The 21,769-nt window shown below is 47.8% G+C and overlaps 2 protein-coding genes across 2 annotated transcripts in view; both read left to right on the plus strand.

Moving 5' to 3' along the window:
• The window catches only part of agbl4 (AGBL carboxypeptidase 4), a 460,603-nt gene that overhangs the window by 436,812 nt on the left and 2,022 nt on the right, over positions 1-21,769 (plus strand). Inside the window, exons 10-12 of the mRNA XM_028812463.2 lie at positions 2,012-2,164; positions 6,710-6,872; positions 20,746-20,839. Coding sequence (XP_028668296.1) covers positions 2,012-2,164; positions 6,710-6,872; positions 20,746-20,839 — 410 coding nt within the window. The remainder of the gene's footprint in view (positions 1-2,011; positions 2,165-6,709; positions 6,873-20,745; positions 20,840-21,769) is intronic.
• bend5 (BEN domain containing 5) overlaps positions 1-21,769 on the plus strand; it is a 308,697-nt gene that overhangs the window by 119,119 nt on the left and 167,809 nt on the right. The gene's annotated exons all lie outside the window — the stretch shown is intronic.

Genomic DNA, 21,769 nt, shown 5'->3' on the forward strand with positions numbered 1-21,769 from the left:
TAAAGCCACTTGATGTGACTTTTACAGAAGTCCCCTCTGAGAAATGGAACTGGCATAAACTTTACTAAATTAGAATAAAAGTACAAACACTCTTAGAAAGAGAGAGAGAGAGAGAGAGAGTCTAACCTTGGTGACAAGGACACTTTAGGGCCACATCCATACCTGCCTGCCACATGAAGCTGACATTACCAGGTAACCCACAGTTCTGATGGCCCTGGCCGGCTAAGGCTGATAGATGATGAAGGTGGGAAGACCCCCACCCCGGAGTTCAGATCTTCAGACGCCCCGAGAGCAGAGCAGGACGATCGCCCCGAGGTCACAGGACTGGCACACGTCCAGCCGTACACGGTGAAATGAGATTGAAGTTTCCTGTCAAGATGGCGCGCGATGCCCTCCTGCCCGCACCTCCTATTAAGTTCACGAGTTTGGGAAGCATTGATTGCATTGCTTAGCAACAAGAAATTAACTTCTTGTGGATCCAAAAGGAAGAAAAATTAATGGCTATTGAGAAAGTGGCAGTCAAATTGTCTGCTGTGACAGCCTGATGGAAGCCGGTGCTCGAAAATACAGGCAGGAGAAGGCGGAAATGAATATCATGCACCATTTTAGCTTCAATTTGGACAATTCTGACACCCACTTAAGTGCGTCGCAGAAAATGCTGGAGTGTAGAAAACGATCAGCGCTGTCAGTCAGCAAAGCCTCCTCGGTGCTTGGAAACAAATGTGGCTGGGATCAGCGCGGCCAGCACCGTCCACCAGCGGACATTTGGGGGTTTAGTTATCTGTGGACTCGCGGATGGAGAAGGGAGATGGAGCCCAAAGTCTCCACTGTCACCGCACTCATTAGCTCACACATCGACAAAGGGCTGTGGCACGTAAGGGGTTAAAATCAAGAAGTATCCGAGAGAGGGAGAAACGCGTGGGGGCCTGATGGTGGGCTTGGGGCAAAATGTCTGTGATCATCCCCCCTGCACAAATAATGGACCATCAGCTGGCTGAAAAGGGGCAGCAACCTGACGCCAGAATTGAATCCCACTGAGCGTGATGAACCTACATGGCAGGACACCTCGGTCACTCCGTCACTAAGTGGTCATTGGTGAATAACGTGGGCCAAAGGTCAGCTCTGGAAGACACACTCAGTACATATGGGGGGCACTGCATGATTGATGGAAAGACAGAGAGAAAGGCACTATATGATAGATAGATAGACAGACAGATAGAAGGCACTATATGATAGATAGATAGAGAGGTAGATAGGCTGTAAAGACACCATATTAAATAGATCAATCAAACACTGATTAGCTTGCTGTAATAATATTATGATAAAAATATGGAATTAACAATTTAATACTTTAAAGTTTACTACGAGTTAAAAGTAGTAACAATAAAATCTCAGAAAGTGACCAGTCGGCTAGCCTGGGGGAATACAGGTGGGCTGCGATGACAGGCCACTATTGCCTGCACTTGAAGGGACAGGTAGGATTTGTGACGCCCCCTGCAGGAGGACAGCCTGGATGAGAATGTCGGTCAGTGGGACTGGTGGGCTGAGTTGTGGCTCAATAGGACTGGTATGAGGTACGGAGTCGGCTTATCCCACTGGTGGAGATGGCACATCATGGTCGCTGCACTAAGGTACCCACCGAGGTAACAAATAAGCTCAATTTGTCTGCCATTTGCCATCCATGGAGGAGAAGGTCACGTAAATCGGCAGCCATTTTCAGACCAAGACAGAGCCATCTGGTAGTCTAAGCCGGGCGCCCTGATTATTCCCCAGGTTGTATTAATATGATTATTGTACTTTCTTTATCATTGTGGACATATTAGACATGTGTCTCTCCTGTCTGTTCCGGTCCTCTGGTATCCAGGAGGCCATCTTGAACTGCAGCAGCAGGTGGCCCTGACAGTGCTATCTGGGTGAGGTCCACATTTTAAAGAGGACCCTGCCACAGTAAAACACATGTTGTCTGGTGGATTCCCATTTAGCTGAGGGTCTGTTGCTCTCGTCCCCACAGAGGGTCAGCCTGGACTTCTACATCGACGTGCACGCCCACTCCACCATGATGAATGGCTTCATGTATGGCAACATCTTCGAGGAGGAGGAGCGGGTCCAGAGGCAGGCCGTGTTTCCCCGTCTGCTGTGCCACAACGCCCCGGACTTCTCTCTGGTAAGTGTGCTGCTTCTCTGTGAATTGATATCGAAATAATGATGACATCTTGTGACATCTTGAACGTGAGAAACACTTTGCACAGCGACTACCCCAGTGAAATCCGCCCAGTCTGAAAGCCTGGAGGACAAAAGTCCTTGAAGTGACTGGCACTCCGGCCCCTAGTTAGAGGCAGTGACACCACAGATTGGTGGCAGATCTGTTCTGTGCCACCATGTGTTATACCTGCTGTACGATTACATCACATGTTGTGTCCTCCCCAGTCACGTGTTTAGTGACCAATCACGATTGTTTACAGGCAACAGGGCTGTGGCCACTGGAGAACAGCCCAAAATGGCAGAGGGTCTCAAGTGCCCCCCTATATGTATCTCATGTGCCCACACCCACACTTAGACAGGACACACACATCGGGTCTGCCATTTGCATCCATTAAATTGGTGGTAAACACTTCTTTCCATCCATCCATCCATTCATCCACTTGTGGGGCTGGGGTAGCCCACCCTGACAAAGTGGGTCATAAGGCAGGAGCAAACCCAGAAGGGGCTGCAAGTCCATCACCGGCCACTTCCATTTCCTGACTGACTGGCCTGCGCGACTCTCATGAGCCACAGGCAGAGCCTGGAGGGTCCAGATGGCTGGGTGGTCCTCCCATGGCCATCACAGATGACATCAGGTGGTGAGGTGGCACTCAGACCTCCGCTGCCCTCCCTCAGCTACTCATCCATGCATCAGTCATCTCGTCTTTTGCCATCACACTGCCACTCCTCCACTGTGCAAGGCGCTATAAAGGTGGTAGCAATGTAACGGAAACACATTCAGCAAAGCAGGCTGTTTAGACGAGGGGCCTGGCACCAGACGAGACAATCGCTCCTGGCCTCCATGTTGTTAAATTGGCGTCTGGCAGAAGCGTGAAACTGCGCAGACGGCCGTTTTAATGCGCATCCCGGGATCAAGACGCTTTCTTGATTTTCTTTTCCTTTATTTCTCATTTTGTTCTAATTAGCCACTCTGTCCCTGTCACCACCCCCGCCACCGGCGAGTCCTTATCGTCTGGCAGGGAGGCTTTGTCTTCATAATGGCTTCTCTCTAATGTGGGGCAACGTCTTAATTATTCCTGCAATTTTAATTGTGGGGGCTGCAGAAATGTAAAATGCATGAAAAAACAAACTCGACTTGCGTTCAACTTCTCCAACAATCTGCTGGGAGCCGATAAGACGTGTGAAACTTTCATAAAAGTCTGCTTGATGGCCGTCGGGGTGGGCAGGAGACGGGACGGCGTGGCTTGCCCCTCCCCCTTCTTGAGACCGGGGGGGATTGGTGGCGCGTTCCACACCTTGGCAGACATTCGAGTTTAGAAGAGGTTGGCAGGACCCGACGTCACACCATCGGAGTGGGCACATTTTGGGCAATAATTAGCAGTTTAGTCCATCATTAGGGGCCAAGAGCTGAGAAGCACCATTGGGCTGATTCAGGAAGGCCAGCTGGTCACTGCAGATAGCCAGTAGCCTCGGGTTCAAGGAGAGGTGCAAAAAACCAAGGTGGAAATCATTAAATGAGAGAAAAATGGGGAGCGTAGGAAAGACGAGAGGTGCCCACCTCAGTCACTGTGAGGGTCCAGGGTGAGATGTGGCACACGGTAGCCCAGCTGGAGATGGTTAACGTACACCGTAGGCTGAGGCCATTTTGGATTTAGAGCAGGGCGCCACCGCGTGGTGATACTGGGAACTGCGCCATCCCTGACCCTTCCACTTCTCACATAAACGATGCCCACCAGGCCCATCTCCCCTTAAAATGATGGGATTGTTTTCCACGTTTTTTCAGTCACCCCCTGAATCGTTTATCATCTGAAGATGCCCAAAGCCACCTGGCACATCTCCACCGTGATGTTTAAATGCAAGTGACATCTGCAGGGCTGAGGAAACCGCTAGCGATGACAAGGAAAAATGACATTTATTTCAAAGACTCTAAAGCTGAGGCTCGTCAGGATGACCACTTGACCTCAGGGGGCCGCACCTCGGCACGAGGCAAAAGGCCAGCCGTCAGAAATTCACGTTTGGTCTGCGCACGCCGGTCAGCCGTGACGGATGAGCCCCCGTCCTGCGCGTCGTATTTCGGATTATTGAATGATTTTTGGGGTGGCCGCCGAGCCCGATCACTTTGTGTAATGCGTTTGGTGCTCGCTGGCCGCTCTCTGCTTCACTGGAGCACAGCAGATGGCCGCACTGCCTGTTATTAATGTCTCCTTAAAAGGACCTTGACATTTCACTGGTACGCTTGGTAAGCGCGAGCGCCCGCCTCACCATACAAAATTGGTTTAAGTTGTTTACATGAAATATCTGAGCAAGCAGCCGGCAAACTACTCTTTAATATCGTCCTTCCGGAGCCGTTAGGTGCCTCTTGATTTTCTCCTTCTTGGCATGTAGAAGACAAACCCGCATTAGAGCAGTCAACAGAAACGAGAAGCGGTGGAACCGGTGAGCGCCGCCCAGTCCACAGCTTCACTTCAGGGTCTGTCGAAAGTGATGAGACCCCTCACATGCCCCGCCCCCCAACAAAACCCTCATATGGGGGGGTCCTGAAAATAAATCTTAAAAACATGTTATCATGTGACAGGGCAGAGAGATTACTGAGAGCAGAGAGCGCGTCACAGGCTGGGCGGGCCAGGTGCTTGAGTGGCAGCAGATAGGGCGTGGCTAGATGCTTGAGTGGCAGGTAGATGTGGTAGGACTAGATACCTTGAATGGCTGGTATCAGGCTAGGTGTGACATGGGTGGGTGACATGACATGACATGGGTGGCGGGGCCAGGTGCTTAAGGGGTGACCAGCTGGGCAGAACTACATATCCTGAGTAGCAGCATGCTGGTTTTAGGCTAGATACTTTGAATGGCAGCAGGTTGGGCGTGGCTAGATGCTTGAGTAGAGCTAGATACCCTGAACAGAAGCTGGCTAGGTGTGACTAGGTGACTTGACTAGTAGATGGGTGGGTGTGTCTCGATGCCTTGAGTGGCAGCAGTCTGGGCGGGGCTAGATGGTTTGAATAACAGTAGGTTAGGCATGCAAAGATGTTTGAGTGGCGGCAATATGGGCGTGGCCAGACGCTGAAGGGGTGTCAGTCTTGGCACAGCTACATACTTTTAGTGGCAGCATACTGGTGGGACTATATACATTATTGGCAGCAGGCTGGGTGGAGCTCAAGGCCTTGGGTAGCAGCAGGCTGGGTGGGTCTAAATAAAAACATTTATTTATATAGTGCCTTCCAATACAGATTATAATTCAAAGTGCTTTACAAATGGTGGTAAGTGGAAACAAAGATAAACAATCAAACAAACAATGATGTTTGAGTGGCAGCAAGTAGGGTGGGGCTAAATATTTGAAATACAGCAGGCTGGGCGGGGCTAAATATTTGAATGATAGCAGGCTGGGCGGGGCTAAATATCTGAATGAGCAGGCTGGGCGGGGCTAAATATTTGAATGATAGCAAGCTGGGCGGGGCTAAATATTTGAATGATAGCAGGCTGGGCGGGGCTAAATATTTGAATATAGCAGATGGGGTGGGGCTAAATATTTGAATATAGGAGGCTGGGCGGGGCTAAAGATTTGAATGATAGTAGGCTGGGTGGGGCTAAATATTTGAATATAATGGGCTGGGCGGGGATAAATATTTGAATGATAGTAGGCTGGGTGGCGCTAAATATTTGAATGATAGCCGGCTGGGCGGGGCTAAATATTTAAATATAGCAGGCTGGGCGTGGCTAAATATTTGTATGATAGTAGGCTGGGCGGGGCTAAATATTTGAATGATAGTAGGCTGGACGGGGCTAAATATTTGAATATAGCAGGCTGGGCGGGGCTAAATATTTGAATGATAGTAGGCTGGGCGGCGCTAAATATTTGAATGATAGTAGGCTGGGCGGGGCTAAATATTTGAATATAGCAGGCTGGGTGGGGCTAAATATTTGAATATAGCAGGCTGGGTGGGGCTAAATATTTGAATATAGCAGGCTGGGCGGGGCTAAATATTTGAATATAGCAGGCTGGGCGGGGCTAAATATTTGAATATAGCAAGCTGGGCGGGGCTAAATAGTTGTATGATAGCAGGCTGGGTGGCGCCAGATGCAAGGAAGTGCATCCTTTAAACTGGACGATTTGAGAGATGGTGGAGGCTTTCATTATTCATTTGTTCATTCGTTCAGTCAGTCAGTCATTTTCTGGACCGCCTTAGAGGGATGTGGAGGCCCACCCTGGCAATATGAGATGACAAAACACAAACTGACATAGGATGGGGTGCCAGTCCATAGCATAGGCACACTCATTCACTCTTGTGTGACTGTTTTAGAGACACTTTTTGATGTGTCTGGTGTCACTGTGAGGTGCTGCACAGTGCCACAGGGAGGACACAGAGACCCATACAGACTGTGGCACCGCTGAGTCCACAGCACTCCCTGTCAATCCATTCCAGTGCAGAGGCAAACCCGCACCTTCCTGTTCCATTTTTCTTTTGCCTTGGGTGTCATGTTTGGTTTTCCTTTTCTCTCTTCTCCTCAGTCAAACACGTCTTTCAATCGAGATGTGGTGAAAGCCGGAACAGGACGCCGCTTTCTTGGGGGTCTCCTGGATGACACCTCCTACTGTTACACCCTGGAGGTCTCCTTCTACAGCTACCTGGCAGCTGGCAGCAGCGTGCCCATCCCCTACACGGAGGAGACTTGTATCCTTGGCGTTCTCTTTGAAAAGCGAGCCACGAGGGGGCACTTAGGGGGATGAAGGGGGCTGGGAAGAAGTCATGTTGAGTGTCAGAAGTCAGGCTCAGTCTGGGCTGCCCCCTAGTGGTTGATGGTTTACACTCCCTGCAATTTTTTTGGTTACCACCAACACTGAACACCTTGTTCAGACGGAGATTTGTTATTGTGGCAGCTTGGGCCCACTCATCCTGTTCTCCTTTCCTCATCTTTTAATGGTTCAATTGGCCTTGTTTGTGCCCACCTTAAATTGCTGCTGTAACATTTTCAGAAATTAGAGTGCTGAAGCATTTTGTGGGCCCTCCTGTCCTTAAAATCTGACTTTGAGAAAATGTAAATCAGGAGCAGGCTGGCACATAGAATATGAAAAGGAGTGAAAACCAGCAGCCATGGGACTGAGGGGAGAGGCATCGGGGCACTCAGTTCTTAAAACACAACTGGATTATGCCAGCTGCTACACAGTGCCACCCACTTGGGCTGCAGGAAAGGGTGCTGCTCAGAGTGCCACCTGTTGGTAGACGAGGCTCTGTGTTCTCTGCCAGGACTGCCCAGGTAGGATTTCCTCTTCACACTTTGTGGGTCACACTGATGTCACTCGAGGTGCAGGTGGAGCAACTTCACAAGTGCAGACAGAAATCGATGGCAGAAGGGGCTGAGCCTTTGAAAGACATGGAGATTAAAAAGTGACACGACTGAGGGGTTTAAAATCATGAAGGGAATTCGAGGGGAACATCCCAGGCATTACTTTAAAATGAGTTAAGAAAAAGATTTGTAGGGAACTCTTGGAAACTTTCTCTTCCCACAAAGGGAACCACAGACACATGGAATAAGTAAGCAGGTAGTGTGGTGGACGGTAGGACTGTGGGGGACCCTCAGAATTCCACTGGATGTTACTTTGGAAAAAATGAAGCAAATCGTACTGTTTGGCTGAATGGCCTATTCTCATCCAAGTTATTCTAATAATAATAATAATAACAAATACTTTAAAATTGTAGAATAGTAATAATACAATTACAATACAATACAATTTATTTTTTTGTATAGCCCAAAATCACACAAGAAATGCCACAATGGGCTTTAACAGGCCCTGCCTCTTGACAGCCCCCCAGCCTTGACTCTCTAAGAAGACAAGGAAAAACTCCCAAAAAAACCTTGTAGGGAAAAAAAGGAAGAAACCTCAGGAAAGGCAGTTCAGAGAGAGACCCCTTTCCAGGGGTCGTGACACTGAATTGAATGAAGCAGCATAGATAACTGATGAGTGAATATTACTACTGATAATAATAATAATAATAATAATAATAATAATAATAATAATAATAATAATAATAATACTCCAGCGTCCTGGCTGTGGCGCAGACAACAGATGAATCATGACAATAAAAGTAATATCTAATTCAGGACCATGGAGAGTGACCGAGGAGGAAAGACTTAGTGTGGTCCAACTTCAGGACCATGGACAGAGGCGAGTGAGGAAATACTGAAGGAGCTGAAGTTTTAGAACAAGAAGTGACAGGACTGAAGTGAACTGAAGCTCATAGGATGTCAGGCTATATAGTGCGTCTGATGTGTAGAAGACAAATCAAGCTGGGGTCATATAGCGCCCTAGCGAGGCCTCATCTGGAGAGCTGTGTTTAGTTTTGGTCAGCATATTACAGACACAAGACACGGCAGTGCTAGAGAAAGTGAACAGCAGAGCCGCTACGCTAATTCAGCACGATGGAGAGCACCCGGAGAAAGAACGCGAGGAGACCAACTTCAGCACCACGGACAGCAACCAAAGAGGAACGACTGAAGGAGCTGAAGTTTAAAAGCAAATGGAGATTAAGCGGTGACAGGACTGAAGTGGGCTTACGCGATTAATAAAGCTCATGTGATGTTAGGCCATATGGCACCCATGATGATAATAATAAAAATAATATCCCCTGTTATTGATCTGGATTAGGCACAGTAGGTCCTGGATGCACAGGTGAGACTTCAAAATCGGAGTCCCATCTTTGCTGTGACTTCTTTCTTTCTTTCTTTCTTTGTATATCTATCCCCGTATCCATTGACCTGTCTCTCTTTCCATCTGATATTTTCAGTGTGTCTCCCTGCTGGTCTCAATATGGGGCTTTTTTCTGATGCAGTGTCTTGCGTCGTGATGCTCAGCCCTAAAGATTCTTCGTAAGCAGTCTCTTTGTTTTACAGAGGCACACAGCTACACTTGGCGACAATCCAATTGCTGTCCTTAAAGCTTGACTTTAATTTCCATGAAAATGGACGTACTTGAATGGAAGAAATGAGTCCAAAAGCTGGCCAAAAGAGGCTGCGTGGCTGGTGACTTGCCTCTGTGTGAGGTGATGTGGATATGAAATGGCTCTACATACACTCTGGTGGACAGAAGAACGTTTATGGCATCACGTGTGCATTATGATGTGACAGAGTCGGTGACAAGGGGATCAAATTGTAAGCGATGCCATTTTATGCCTTTGCCACTAGGGGGCGCCATACTACCTTATTGCCAACCAGTTGCTATCTGTAGGCTTTGTTGCAGCATAAATGAAGAACAACTTAAAGTCTTTATCTTACATGGCACCATTGTTTTATATTTTATATAGTGCCTTTCACAGTAAATGTTATTCCACATTATATGAAAGCTTTCTAGAAGCAGTTGGAAAAAAGGTGTCAGGGCTAAAAGGTTGACCCTCTGAGCACTTGTGTGAGTGCACCACTAGGGGGCCTCACTGCCTGAAATGACTTTCTACATTGGTTGGCTGGTGGTGTCTTTGTTGTCCAATAGGGGGCGCCGCTGGATGTAGTGTGACCCTGTTGGGTGATTTTGCAGCTTATAGCCAAACTCAGTGATGTGCCACTCTGCCATCTGAAGTGTAGATAAAATGTGTGAACTTCACAACTGGAAGACTTCTGTAAGCCCGTCGTTTTCCTCCTGAAAGAGGCGGTGACAGGAGGGGGTCTGGGGAGCCGGTCACATTAACACCATATGTGAGCTTTGGCTGCAAAATGTCAGTTAGAAGCACACGAGGCACCCGGCTGTTCTCGTCACCAAGAAATTGAGGTTAGGGAGGTCCGAGGAGGCGCCGGCGTCTCCTTCTCTGCCTGCGCTGTTTGTTCTGCGGCCTGAGAAAATTACAATCGGTGACCTTTGCGTTGCACGCGTCGCTCATAAATCTCGGGCCTTGTCAAGGTGCCGCACCTCCACAAATGTAAGCGGTCTGCTCCAATCCTAACCTTTTCACAGTTAATTATTTTTATTAATAAGACACACACTTTGTCAAACACACTGCTGAGGACATGTGCTGCCAGCGGGCTGCAGGCTGGCATAGCTTGGACTGCCTTTAAGAAGCAGCAAATGCCCTCAATTCCCGAGTTACATGGAGGGGCTTTTTATTCATTTTAATAATTAAAAGAAGACCTGAAGTGGTGCAGCGTTGAGGGTGGGCTTACCGCATACACTGGATCTTCCTCATATGGTGCCTTTTATCAGCTAAATGAGTTGGCGCAAAATCAAAGCTGGATGATGAGGAATCCCTGAGTGTCTGTCATTGCACCGCTTGGCCCAATGTAACCCGCTAAGGGACACAAAGAAAGTCATGAAAGAGAAGGTGACATCAAATAAGAAGGAGAAGAAATCATAATCAGTGGGAACTGACAGCTGGTATTCTGTCCAGGGTGGTCACCCCGTGGCACTGAGGTCTGACGTCACTACAAAGCGGACATGGAAGGACAAATGGATGGTGAGAGACAAGAAAGGACAAACAGAGGAGAGAAACGGGGATGGAGAAAAAAAGATGGACTGAGCTGAGCAATGGAGGAGAGGATGGAGGGGCTGACAGCCTGAGTAGAGAAAGGCAGGGAAGGGGTGACGACGACAGAGATGGCTAAGCAACAAGCACTCTGTGCTGGACAGGTAGATGGGTACATACGATAGACAGATTAAAGGCACTATATAAGAGATGTCAATGAAAGGTGCCATCTAATAGACAAATGTCATCTAAAGGCGCTATATTATAGACATGCAGTGGATAAAGGCACTCTCCGCCGTTGTCACTGTGTGTCCTCAGATGCCCAGAGGGTGCCCGCTCGTGTCCGCTGGCGGTGTGCAGATCGCGTCTCCCTCGGCGCTCCTTAACCTTCAGCGTCTCCGACTCCTTAACTAACACAACAGAAGACGCCGATCATTAAGCCATAAATATTGCAGCTCAGCAGAGGCGCGATGGGACGAGAGGGGAAACAAATGAACGAAAGTGTCAGCCGTCAGCGTTTTGGTGTTAACTAAATCCTCATCGAGTGAGTGTGAGTGTGTGTGTGAGTGTGTGTGTGTGTGTGTGTGTGTGTGTGAGTGTGTGTGTGTGTGTGTGTGAGTGTGTGTGTGTGTGTGTGAGTGTGTGTGTGAGTGTGTGTGTGTGTGTGTGTGTGTGTGAGTGTGTGTGTGTGTGTGTGTGTGTGTGTGTGTGTGTGTGTGTGTGTGAGAGTGTGTGTGTGTGTGTGTGTGAGTGTGTGTGTGTGTGTGTGTGTGTGTGTGTGTGTGTGTGTGAGAGTGTGTGTGTGTGTGTGAGTGTGTGTGTGTGTGAGTGTGTGTGTGTGTGTGTGTGTGAGTGTGTGTGTGCGTGTGTGAGAGTGTGTGTGTGTGTGTGTGTGTGTGTACCGTTTTCTGTTTGGGGTGTCAAGATGTGACAGGTCGGGGATCTCTGAAGGTTAAAACCAGAAAGCTGTTGGGGGTCTCTGAGTGGCAGACCTCCTTTCTCGGCCGTTAAAGTCCACATCTTTGTCTTTATCTCTCCTGACTAAAGACTCCCCGCTGGTTGTTCTGCACATGTGGACTTTCTCTAAATGTCCTCGGTGTGTTCGGCCGCAGCGCCGCATTTGGATTTTTCCGTCCCATTTCCGACGTTTTCTCGCCTCCAGATTCTTCCTATTTTTTCATTATATGGGTTCACATGAACTCTGGCCCATTTTCATCTGGTTGGCATGGGGCGGCACTGGAGTTCAGTGGTGCCTGTCCATGCTTTCAACCAGAGGACAGTGCAGGTGAAACTGGGGAGCGGCCCTCAGGTGAACTCCGGCAGTGGAGGAGCAGGAATCCCGGAGGTGAAGTCCTGACCGGCACCTGTGGAGGCTCCAAGGCTGAAGGCTCCATTACTTCAGTCAGCATCAGGGTGGAGCCGTTGAGCCTTTGGCACCTGGCATCTACTGTTGTCCTCCAATGGCATTGGCGTGTGCCAGTTCTCAGTTAGGTACACGATTGCATTGAGTAGGGTGGGCACTTCTTGTTCTGTCACTGATGAAAAAAAATGTCAGTCACTGGGAACAGAAGGAACAAAAATCCTGGAAAACCCAACTCACCGAATGGAGAAGCTCGAGCAACGACACAACTCTCTGAATGGTAAGGGAAGCTCAGAGAGGTCAATGACAACACCAACATGGCACTTGGACACAGGGAACGAAGACATAACGTGTCACATGACTCTGATGTCACTTGAGTGGCAATGGACGTAGCAGTTGTAAACAATATGGCTGCACCAGTCCAAACATACCCACGATACGAAATGACAATCCAGGATGGCGACCCGGTAGTTTAATAAGTGTAACGATTAATGTGCCCACGAGTTTCACTTTTGCCATTCCTGTTACTTCACGTTTATTGATTTTTAAGGTCAGTGACGGTGACATCACTGCACCACAATTGTGTTTCTTCCTCTGCCCCTCCATTTCCTGCATTATTTGCATGGGGGCAGTCATGTGCCAGCAAGTGGGCGTGGCTTATGACATCATCACCCCACTACTATGTAAATGGCAGCTGGCACTGCAGGCCCGGCCAAGCTTCAGGTCGAAGAATCGAGGAACACTGACATGGTGACATTAACAGGGTCTTCTGATAAGCGTCATTCTTGGGGACATTTTGCTGACGTCATTATGGTGCCATTTAGGACGCTGCTGATTTGTGTTCTTCACCATTTTAATCCTCGTGTCGTCGTTGATAACGGTATTTTGTTACTGTCCAAACATTAACGTGACTTGTGACGCCATTTTGAAGGCCATCGTTTTGCGTTTGCTGCCGTTGTTTTTTCTGTTTATCCTGTTGGTAGCTGCTGTGTTTTACGTCACACGTCCTGACATTGACAGACGTGTGACATTGTAGTGGCACCATCGTGGATGCTGTTGCTTTGTGTTCCCCACCATTCTTTGGTGGTTTTCTCTTCTTCTTCTTGGTGACTGTGTTTTTATTTTTTTGTTGACACATCGTGGACCCATTTTGGAACTCTGCATTTTGTGTTCTCCACCATTTTATGCTGGTGTCCTCATCACGTTGTAGTTAGGGGTGTTTTGTTGCTGTTCACGTGACCTGTGACATCATTGGGACGCCATTTTGAATGCCATCGTTTTGTGTTCATCCCAGTTTTCTGGACATTTCATTTTCAGTCACACGTCCAGACAGGCGAGTGACGTCATCGTGACGCCCACCATGTCGTATGTTGGTGTTTGTATTTGTATTTTTGGGGAGTTTTCTCAGTTTGTTGATGGTAACGTCACTTTGTCACATGTCCACACATCATCGGGGCGCCATCTTGGATGCTGTTGTTCTGCGTTTGCCGCCATTTTCTCCTGTTTCTTCTCTTTGCATTGCGTTACTCGTCCCGTGTCCCGACATCATCACACTACCACTATGTGAGATGGCGCCTGACTTTGTCAGATGGCAGATTTGTCTAAAAATGTCAAGATGGCGCTGTATGCCAATTGACGTCGTTGTCAGGATTTCGTACTTGGGATGTCTTCATGGCCTGCCCTCGTGATTTTCCTCAACTTGTTGTTCACAGTGGTGTTGTGTTGCTGTCTGGGCATCGATGTGACCTGTGACGTCATTGTGACATCATTTTGGACGCGTTGACTGTCATTTTTGTGGTGGCTTGATCCTCATGTTGGTGACAACGAGAGATGAGTGACGACAACGTGCTGCCATTTTCATTGCCGTCATTTTCTGGTGGTTTTCTCCTCTTGTTGCCACTGGTAACACAAGTCACATGTGCGGACATTGACACAACGTGTGACCGCCCATCATGGCACCATTTTTGATTGCCGTCATTTTGTGTTTGCTGCCATTTTCTTCTGTTTCCCTCATCTTGTTGTTGCCAGCAGTGTTGTGTTGCTGTCACACATCAGTGTGACCTGTGATGTCATCGTGACGCCATTTTGGATGCGTTGAGTGTCGTTTTTTGGTGTTTCTCTGCACTTGTCGTTGGTCACGACTTTTAACCAAACGCACGTCCAGCTCTCCCTCAGATGAGTGACATCATGTTGCCTCCATTTTGTTTGCCGTTCTTTTGTGTTTGCCGCTGTTTTCTTCTCTTGTTGTTGAATTATTCATTTTTTTCTCACCGTTTTTAGAGATCAGCCCTCAAGTTGGGAGTTTTTTGTGCCCCCAGATTACGCCAGTGTTTTGGATTTACTGCTTCTCTTTGTTTTTGTTTCTAACTTTTGGGTGGCTGCCATCTTGAATTCCTGGCGGTTGCAGCCATTTTGTCTTCCCTGCGTTGTCAGGGGGCGTGCCCTCAGAGGTTGTGACCTTTGGCTACTGACACGATGGCCGTCTTTAGAAGGGGTCCGGTCAAGTCTCATTCTGAGGTCCTTTTGGTTTCGTTATTCGTGCGTTTTCTGCGTCACTTTACCGTTCATTTCAGGATTCGGACTCTCCCATTCGTATTCAGATTTACTTTTGCTGCCATCTTGGTTATTTCCATTGCTAGGACAGCCAACACTAACGTTTAAAGTGAGAGGATTTCGCAGTCCGAGTTTACGGATTCCCAAACCCTTTTGACACTCCATCTTGTGATTGGCTCTTCTCTCTTCTTTGGACTCCTGCCTGGCTTCTCATTTTGGGTTTGGCGCCGGGTGGGAGATCTCGCGGTTGTGATCTCGTTTCCGATCCTCTTGGCTCTCCTCCTCCTCCTCCTCCTCCGTCCTGTCAGTTTCTCCGCCATTTTGTCTCTCGTTGTGCTTTTGTTCACAGGTGCGGCTCGTTTTCTGGTTTTGACTCCGCCTCCATCTCCTGGTCACTCCACATTCCTCCTTGGTGGTCCGCTACCCTGACTGTGCTGTTTTCTGTCTCGTGTCACATGTCATTGTGTTGTTTGCCCCCATTTTTCTGTGTTTTTGTCCTCCTCTTTATCGCTGGTCACATGTCCACACGTTGACACCACGTGTGACGTCATTTGGATGTCACCATCTTGTGGTGTCGCGTTGTTGTCTCATTTCTGTGATTCGGTTTCCTGGAGTTCTCATTTAGTTACGTTTGGACTCTCGCCTCGTCGCTCTGACGTCACATTCTGGTGTCGCCGTTTACTTTGCACCTTTCATGGCGTCTGAGCCCCTGTGCTGTTTCTTCATCTCCCGTTCTGAGGGTCGGGGAGCCTTTGCACTTTCGCTTGCGTTTCGTTTTGACGCTCGCTCTCCTTGACTGGCGACTCCTCCCTGGATTGTCTCCCTCCATCGTTTCCCGGTCCGTTTCTTCCATTTCACACACACTTCCTCGTAGACGTGTCGTTACCATAACAACAGCTACATGCAAATGAGAGGGACCCTGCATTTGCATACACAGGGCTTATCAGATGGAAGCGTCCCATCACGTTGGACCCCATGAAGCCCCCACCCAGCGTGCCATCTCTAGTCGTGTAGAATGTGAGGCGTTTACACAGCCCAGGGGTCTTTTGCAGACGTTTAACAGGTTTGCCCGTTTTTGTATAATGTTGGAATTGTTCTTTTTTCTTTTTTAATTCTGATTTGTTTTCTTTCATTTATGTGCCCCTTTTCTTCATGTGGGTATCTCATGTGACACAGCCATTTTATATATTATATATATATTTACAGTATCTAAAATAAAAAGTGAAATTACCCCTTGGGACAAGTAAAGTGCCATCTGTCTAAAACAAGGTGGCACACAAGGCCTGGCATTTGAAGATAACAGTGGCACATTGTGAGGAGCCTGCAAGAAAGCCCAATACTGCCTCCTGGCACCGGGGACCCCGAGATCAAGTCCCTCCCTGGTCACCGAAGGTCGTCCCGTCCCCACCTGGTCTTTCCCTTCCTGTCCAGCGAATGTGAGCTCAAAGTCCAGCACAGTACCATCACTCATCGTTTGTTTCCTCCCATTTGTAATCGTTACGCAACCCAACGGGACCCCAATGGGACCCCAAGGCCTCTTTGAAAAGCTGAATAACAACGAGAGGAGAAATGACGTCGGCTGTGTGGCTGGCCTGCTGGATGATAGACAGATGGGTCCACCGACAGACTGACAGACAGACAGGAAAGGCATTGCATGTGATAAACGAACAGCCACATCATATCATAGAGAGATAAAAAAGTCATCAGACACGCTATATATGAGACAAATAGACGAAAGGCACTACATAATAGATAGACAGGTAGAAAACCTTATCTCCACACACCTCAAGGGCCCCCCCCCACTGTTTGACAGTCAGTAAAATGACAGTGTGCCCTCGCCCTAGTGAGGGGCGTCACGCCGCATTACCCCGCTAACCATCTGTGCCACCCTGCTGCCACTGCCTGACAGCGCTCGAGTGGCAGGCTAATTACAGATGGCTGTATTTGGATTCTTTTCTCTTTAGTTGTTGATTTCTCTCGGCTGCCTTCCCGTGCTCTTAGTCTGTTAATCATATAGCACCTTTCATGGTAAGGTCCATCCCAGGACATCTTCCATGGTTAACACAAGTCATTGATGACAGGCTGAGGTCCGTACAATGACTTGAGGTGTGAGACTTGAAACCCGACTCTTGTGGCTTCCCTAGACAGCATCAGCAGAGACGGTTTTACAGCGGGGTGGGAATATTACATGCAGGAGAAAGGAGGAGGGTCTCGGCCACAGTTAACTGTAAAGAGGGGGCCAGGCCGATACCACAGGTGTATGTGAACGTAACGGAGAGCCAGGGCATGAAGTCCAAATGTGACATTAAAGAGGCCTAAGAGGAGAGGAGCAGCTCAGATTAATTATGAACAAAAGGCTGGGGCGGAGTCTCAACTCAGATTCTAATGTGTAGACTGTGGGTGGAGCTTCAATTCAAATTAATTGTGAACAAAAGGCTGGGGCGGAGTCTCAACTCAGATTCTAGAGTAGAGGCTGTGGGCGGAGCTTCAGTTTAATTATGAACAAAAGGCTGGGGCGGAGTCTCAACTCAGATTCTAGAGTAGAGGCTGTGGGCGGAGCTTCAGTTTAATTATGAACAAAAGGCTGGGGCGGAGTCTCAACTCAGATTCTAGAGTAGAGGCTGTGGGTGGAGCTTCAGTTTAATTATGAACAAAAGGCTGGGGCGGAGTCTCAACTCAGATTCTAATGTAGAGGCTGTGGGTGGAGCTTCAGTTCAAATTAAATGTAAATAAGAGGGTGTGGGCGGAGTCTCAAATTACATGTAAATAATAGGGTGTGGGCGGAGTCTCAACTCAAATTAAATATAAATAAGAGACTGTGGGTGGAGCTTCAACTCAAATGTAAATATGAGGCTGTGGGCGGAGTCTGAACTCCAATTAAATGTAAATAAGAGATGAGATAACATATAAATTAGAGGCTGTGGGCGGGGCCCCAGATCAGACTAATTATACACTCGAGCCCATTGCCAGTACAGCCTGATGGGTTATCAGCACAAGCGTCCAGCTCATTCAGTGCTTTCTTTTTGGCCACACGAGTCCTCACCCACATCTGGTCGGCTCAGTAGTCCTCTCTCTCTGGTGGTCCTACTAGGAGGTGATGTGACCCCGGTGGGGCTCATCAGTAGAGTGAGAGCCCCGTTGCCCCCTCTTTGTCTAATGACTACGTGGTGCAGGTGGGTCACCTGAGGAGCACACAAGTAGAATCTCACAAGTAGAATCTCTGCACAGCCATTACGAGGCGAGGTGGGCTGCTCAGGAGCAGGGCGAGTTGTACGAGAGCAGCTGTTGCTTTTGTTTCTCCAGGCCAAGCAGCAGAGCAGCAGCATTATGGGGGGCACATCAGTGAAGTCCTAAGGTAGACAATGGGGCCTGTAAATGGTCAGGCCACTGGAAACAGCAGGGACGCCCCGTGCTTCTCGCCCTCTTTTGTCAGCACCTCAGTGGCTCTCGCTATTCCTCTCCATCGTCTTCATGACTGCCAGCTTCAGTGTTGGCATGAGGTGCCAGTTTCCCACCCTGCTCTCTCCCCTTCCTTTTAGCTTTCATTTCTGCTTTCGTACCTGATTGCCTAAGTTGGGTTCCTGCCAGCTTATGCCAGTGCCCAGTGGGCACACAAGTGCAGGAGGGTAACAAACCATGACAGTGAGACTTGTGAAGGATGAATTGGCCCCCCGAGAGTGGGACACGAGGCCACAGTCGGCCACCACCTCAGCACATTGTCCTTTGAATTTATGTGCAGGCGAATCTTCACGCTGAATTTATCGCTCTTCATCCTTTGTGGAAATAAAAGCAAGCGTAAATCTAAAAGTAAATGCAGTTGGCGCCATCGTTGCTTGGCATTCCCCACGTCGGTGGGCCGCATGTCAGCACAAAGCCTGACAGTTCTGGGTGACGGGTGCACTCATTTACCTCCCGTGTCTGTCCTCAGATATTTATTTGCTTTTGTTTTGTTGAAATTTGCAGGGTGGGATTATTTACTGCAAATGGATGTGTTGGATGAGATGAGGTGGGCTACTTTTCATGTCAAAGAGTGCTTGGAAAAGATTTAAAGGGTGACGGGGTGAGGGGGGGGGCAGCACCTGGTCTATGACACGGATGAAGAAGGTCTGAGACTAAGACCCCCGAACATGCCAAGAGACTGGAGGGTTTGAAACAAATGACGATGAGGAGGGAGCACATAAACGGGTGACACCCTGTCTGAGGAGGAAGAGGAGGACATGGCCGGGCACTAGAAACCTTTACACGGTGGACCTCTCATACACATGAAAACTGAAATGCAACACACAGAACATGAGAAATGGACAACTTCTAAAGCCCCCCAGGCTCTGACCCTACTGGCCATGGTGACTGGACACCTATGGGGTGGCTACTGGCCTCATCTTCAGGACCCAAATTCCACTTACCAGAGTGTATTGTGCTTGTGTGTGCAGCTGCCATACTGGCACCTAAAGAGCAACAAACTGAAGTGACCATCAAGGGCATCACAGTGGGCTGGCACACAGCACTGGCACTTCACTTCACTCTTTGTGCTGTGGTTTTATTCTGGACGCTCCACATGGATTTCCTCCTGAGACCCCCATTTGTCCCACAGTCCAAAGTCATTTGCTTTGCTTGACGTGCTCACTAAGTCGTGTGTTTGTGTTTGCATGTGGACTGGGGGGTGCCATCCCCATCTGGCTCTGGCCTTGTACCCCCTGCGGGTGGGATACATCCCTGCTGATGATGAATGGATGGATGAGTAGAGAATTTCTAGAAAACAGGGAACGACTACTGAGTGTCAGTCAAGAGCGAGAGCGCGTCAGCTATGACTAGCGCCTAAAGAGCAGCGTGAAAAACTCAACAAAGACTCAAATGTGAGATCAAATGCGAGGAAAACGAATTCACGATCAACCAGTCAGCGACTGCTGAAAGAGTGAAAGGGCCTAAGACGTCAACGGGGGCACCAGAATGGCAAAATCCGTAATACTGCAGGAGTGAGAAGAAAAAGATGAATGACGAGGCTCTCACGTCTAATAAACATGCAGAGGAGTGCAGCTGCCTGGAGTCCTTCCTCATAGCCCCACACCGGCTTTGCAATCAATAAACATCAATAAGATTAATACGTACAACAATGAAGAAAGATGACATAAAATATAAATCTGAACTCCAGCCAGGAAAGGAACTAAAAATATGAAGGGAAATAACCAAAAACAAACCGCAAAGAACAAAATGATAGGAAAAAAAATGGAGAGAGAAACACAAAAGGGGCAGGGGGGGGGGGCAAAGAACAAAAGCAGGAAAAGACAATGGCACAGCATCATACTTGGGAAATGGGATCAAAGCTTTCTATTGGCCACACCTCAAGCAGCATCATCAGCTGCAGTGTCAGGTGGCCCCGCCCCCTTGGGTTTGACAAAAAAACAAGCAGAAAGAGAAGAAATGGAATGAACAGAATTAAAAGACAAAAGAAATAAATAAGCAATGACTGAAAACAGTTAATGGTAAAAAAAAATTATAAAATACAAAAAGAAAGAATTAATATTAACAGCAAAATAAACAAGACAGACAGACATACAAGTAGGTAGGTAGGTAGATAGCGTAGTTGGCAGGATTACATGATAGATAGATAGATAGATAGATAGATAGATAGATAGATAGATAGATAGATAGATAGATAGATAGATAGATAGATAGATAGATAGATATGAAAGATATGATAGAACAACTGGCAGGATTAAATCCATAGATAGATACTCTAACAGATTTGGTATAGTTGGCAGGATTACATCGATAAATATGGGGGTTGATTTGATTTGAACTTAGTTTGGTAAAATTGGACTTGCTTGTATGGAATGTTATTTGCTTTTAATAAATTCAACAAAATGTTAAAAAAAAATAGATAGATGTGAAAGGCACTTTATAAGAGAGAGATCAAAAGGCACTATATAATAGGTGAAAGTCACTATAAGATAAATGGATAGCGTAGTTGGTAGGATTAAATAGACATGTGAAAGGCACTATATAATAGATAGATATGAAATAGCAGTATATACATGCTAGACAGGCACTATATAAGAGAGAGATGTTTGCTGATCCCAAGCGGACATTAGTGGTCCTTGACTGGCCTGTTCCAGTCCCCTGGACCGTGCTGCTGTGTGCCAATGCTGATCTCGCAGTTTGTGTTTCCTGACCTTTACACTTGTACAGACATGAAGCTTGGTCGAAATGTGGCCCGCACCTTCCTGGACTACTACAGACTGAACAGCCTGCTCGAGGAGAAGCCCCTGTCTCACCCCAGCAGGTAAGAACATGGCTGTGCCTTTTCTGTGTGCCAGTCTGTGTGTGTTGGGTTTGTAGCGCCACACAATAGCGAAATGGGCAAGTCCTTCAACAACAGCCACAGTAAACCGACCAGAAGCTCTCACTGGCCTGCTCAAAAACAGGCAATGGGTCTCACCACATGGGAGTATGTAGTACACTGTAAAAATTCTGAAGATTTATTACAAAGAGAATATATACATTTACAAAAATAATAAAATAAGTAAAAAGAGCGTACATAGAAGGAAACACAGAACCACAAAAAATAAATAAAAGCAGTTCAAAACTCAATAACCAAAACCAGAAATTCCAAACATTACACACAAAGTGGTCTCCGTGCCAATCCGTAAACTGGCAGTAGGTGGTGAAGGGGTGATGATTAAGGTGGCAGGGTCCCGACAGCCAGGGCCAGTTTAGCCAGGACATCGGGATACACGCTACTTGATCTGAAAGATGCCAGGAGGCTGTTAGGACCTCAAGTTTTACACCTCATCCAGAAGGTGGTATCCCATCCAGTGTTGGTGGGCCCTGAACAGGCGGTGGGCCGTTCTGAAGGGCAGGTGCTGAAATTTGATTTTAATTGTTATTCTTGTAATATGAACGGTTGGGTGGCCAAACAATCAAAGAATGAGAGGCTCCTCTCCCGCCTTGGTGGGCTCTGATGGCTTTTCCTGAATTATGAAGTCTTTGCAGTGTCACGGCCTGTGCCATCTGGTGCCAAATCCCTGTGCCCAGCTCCATGCCCTTTACAGAGGGGCACGGCCTCGGTGCACTTCTACGGCTCCATGACTACTGCACAAGACGTGACAATTTAGGAGAATGAAAAGTGCAGTGGGACAATGACACAAATATGTCACCCGGGAGTTGGTAAAACCGTCACGATTGTTAAAGATCACTTCTGATTTTGAGGGAA

The sequence above is a fragment of the Erpetoichthys calabaricus genome, chromosome 10, assembly GCF_900747795.2.
Source record: "Erpetoichthys calabaricus chromosome 10, fErpCal1.3, whole genome shotgun sequence".
NCBI lineage: Eukaryota > Metazoa > Chordata > Cladistia > Polypteriformes > Polypteridae > Erpetoichthys > Erpetoichthys calabaricus.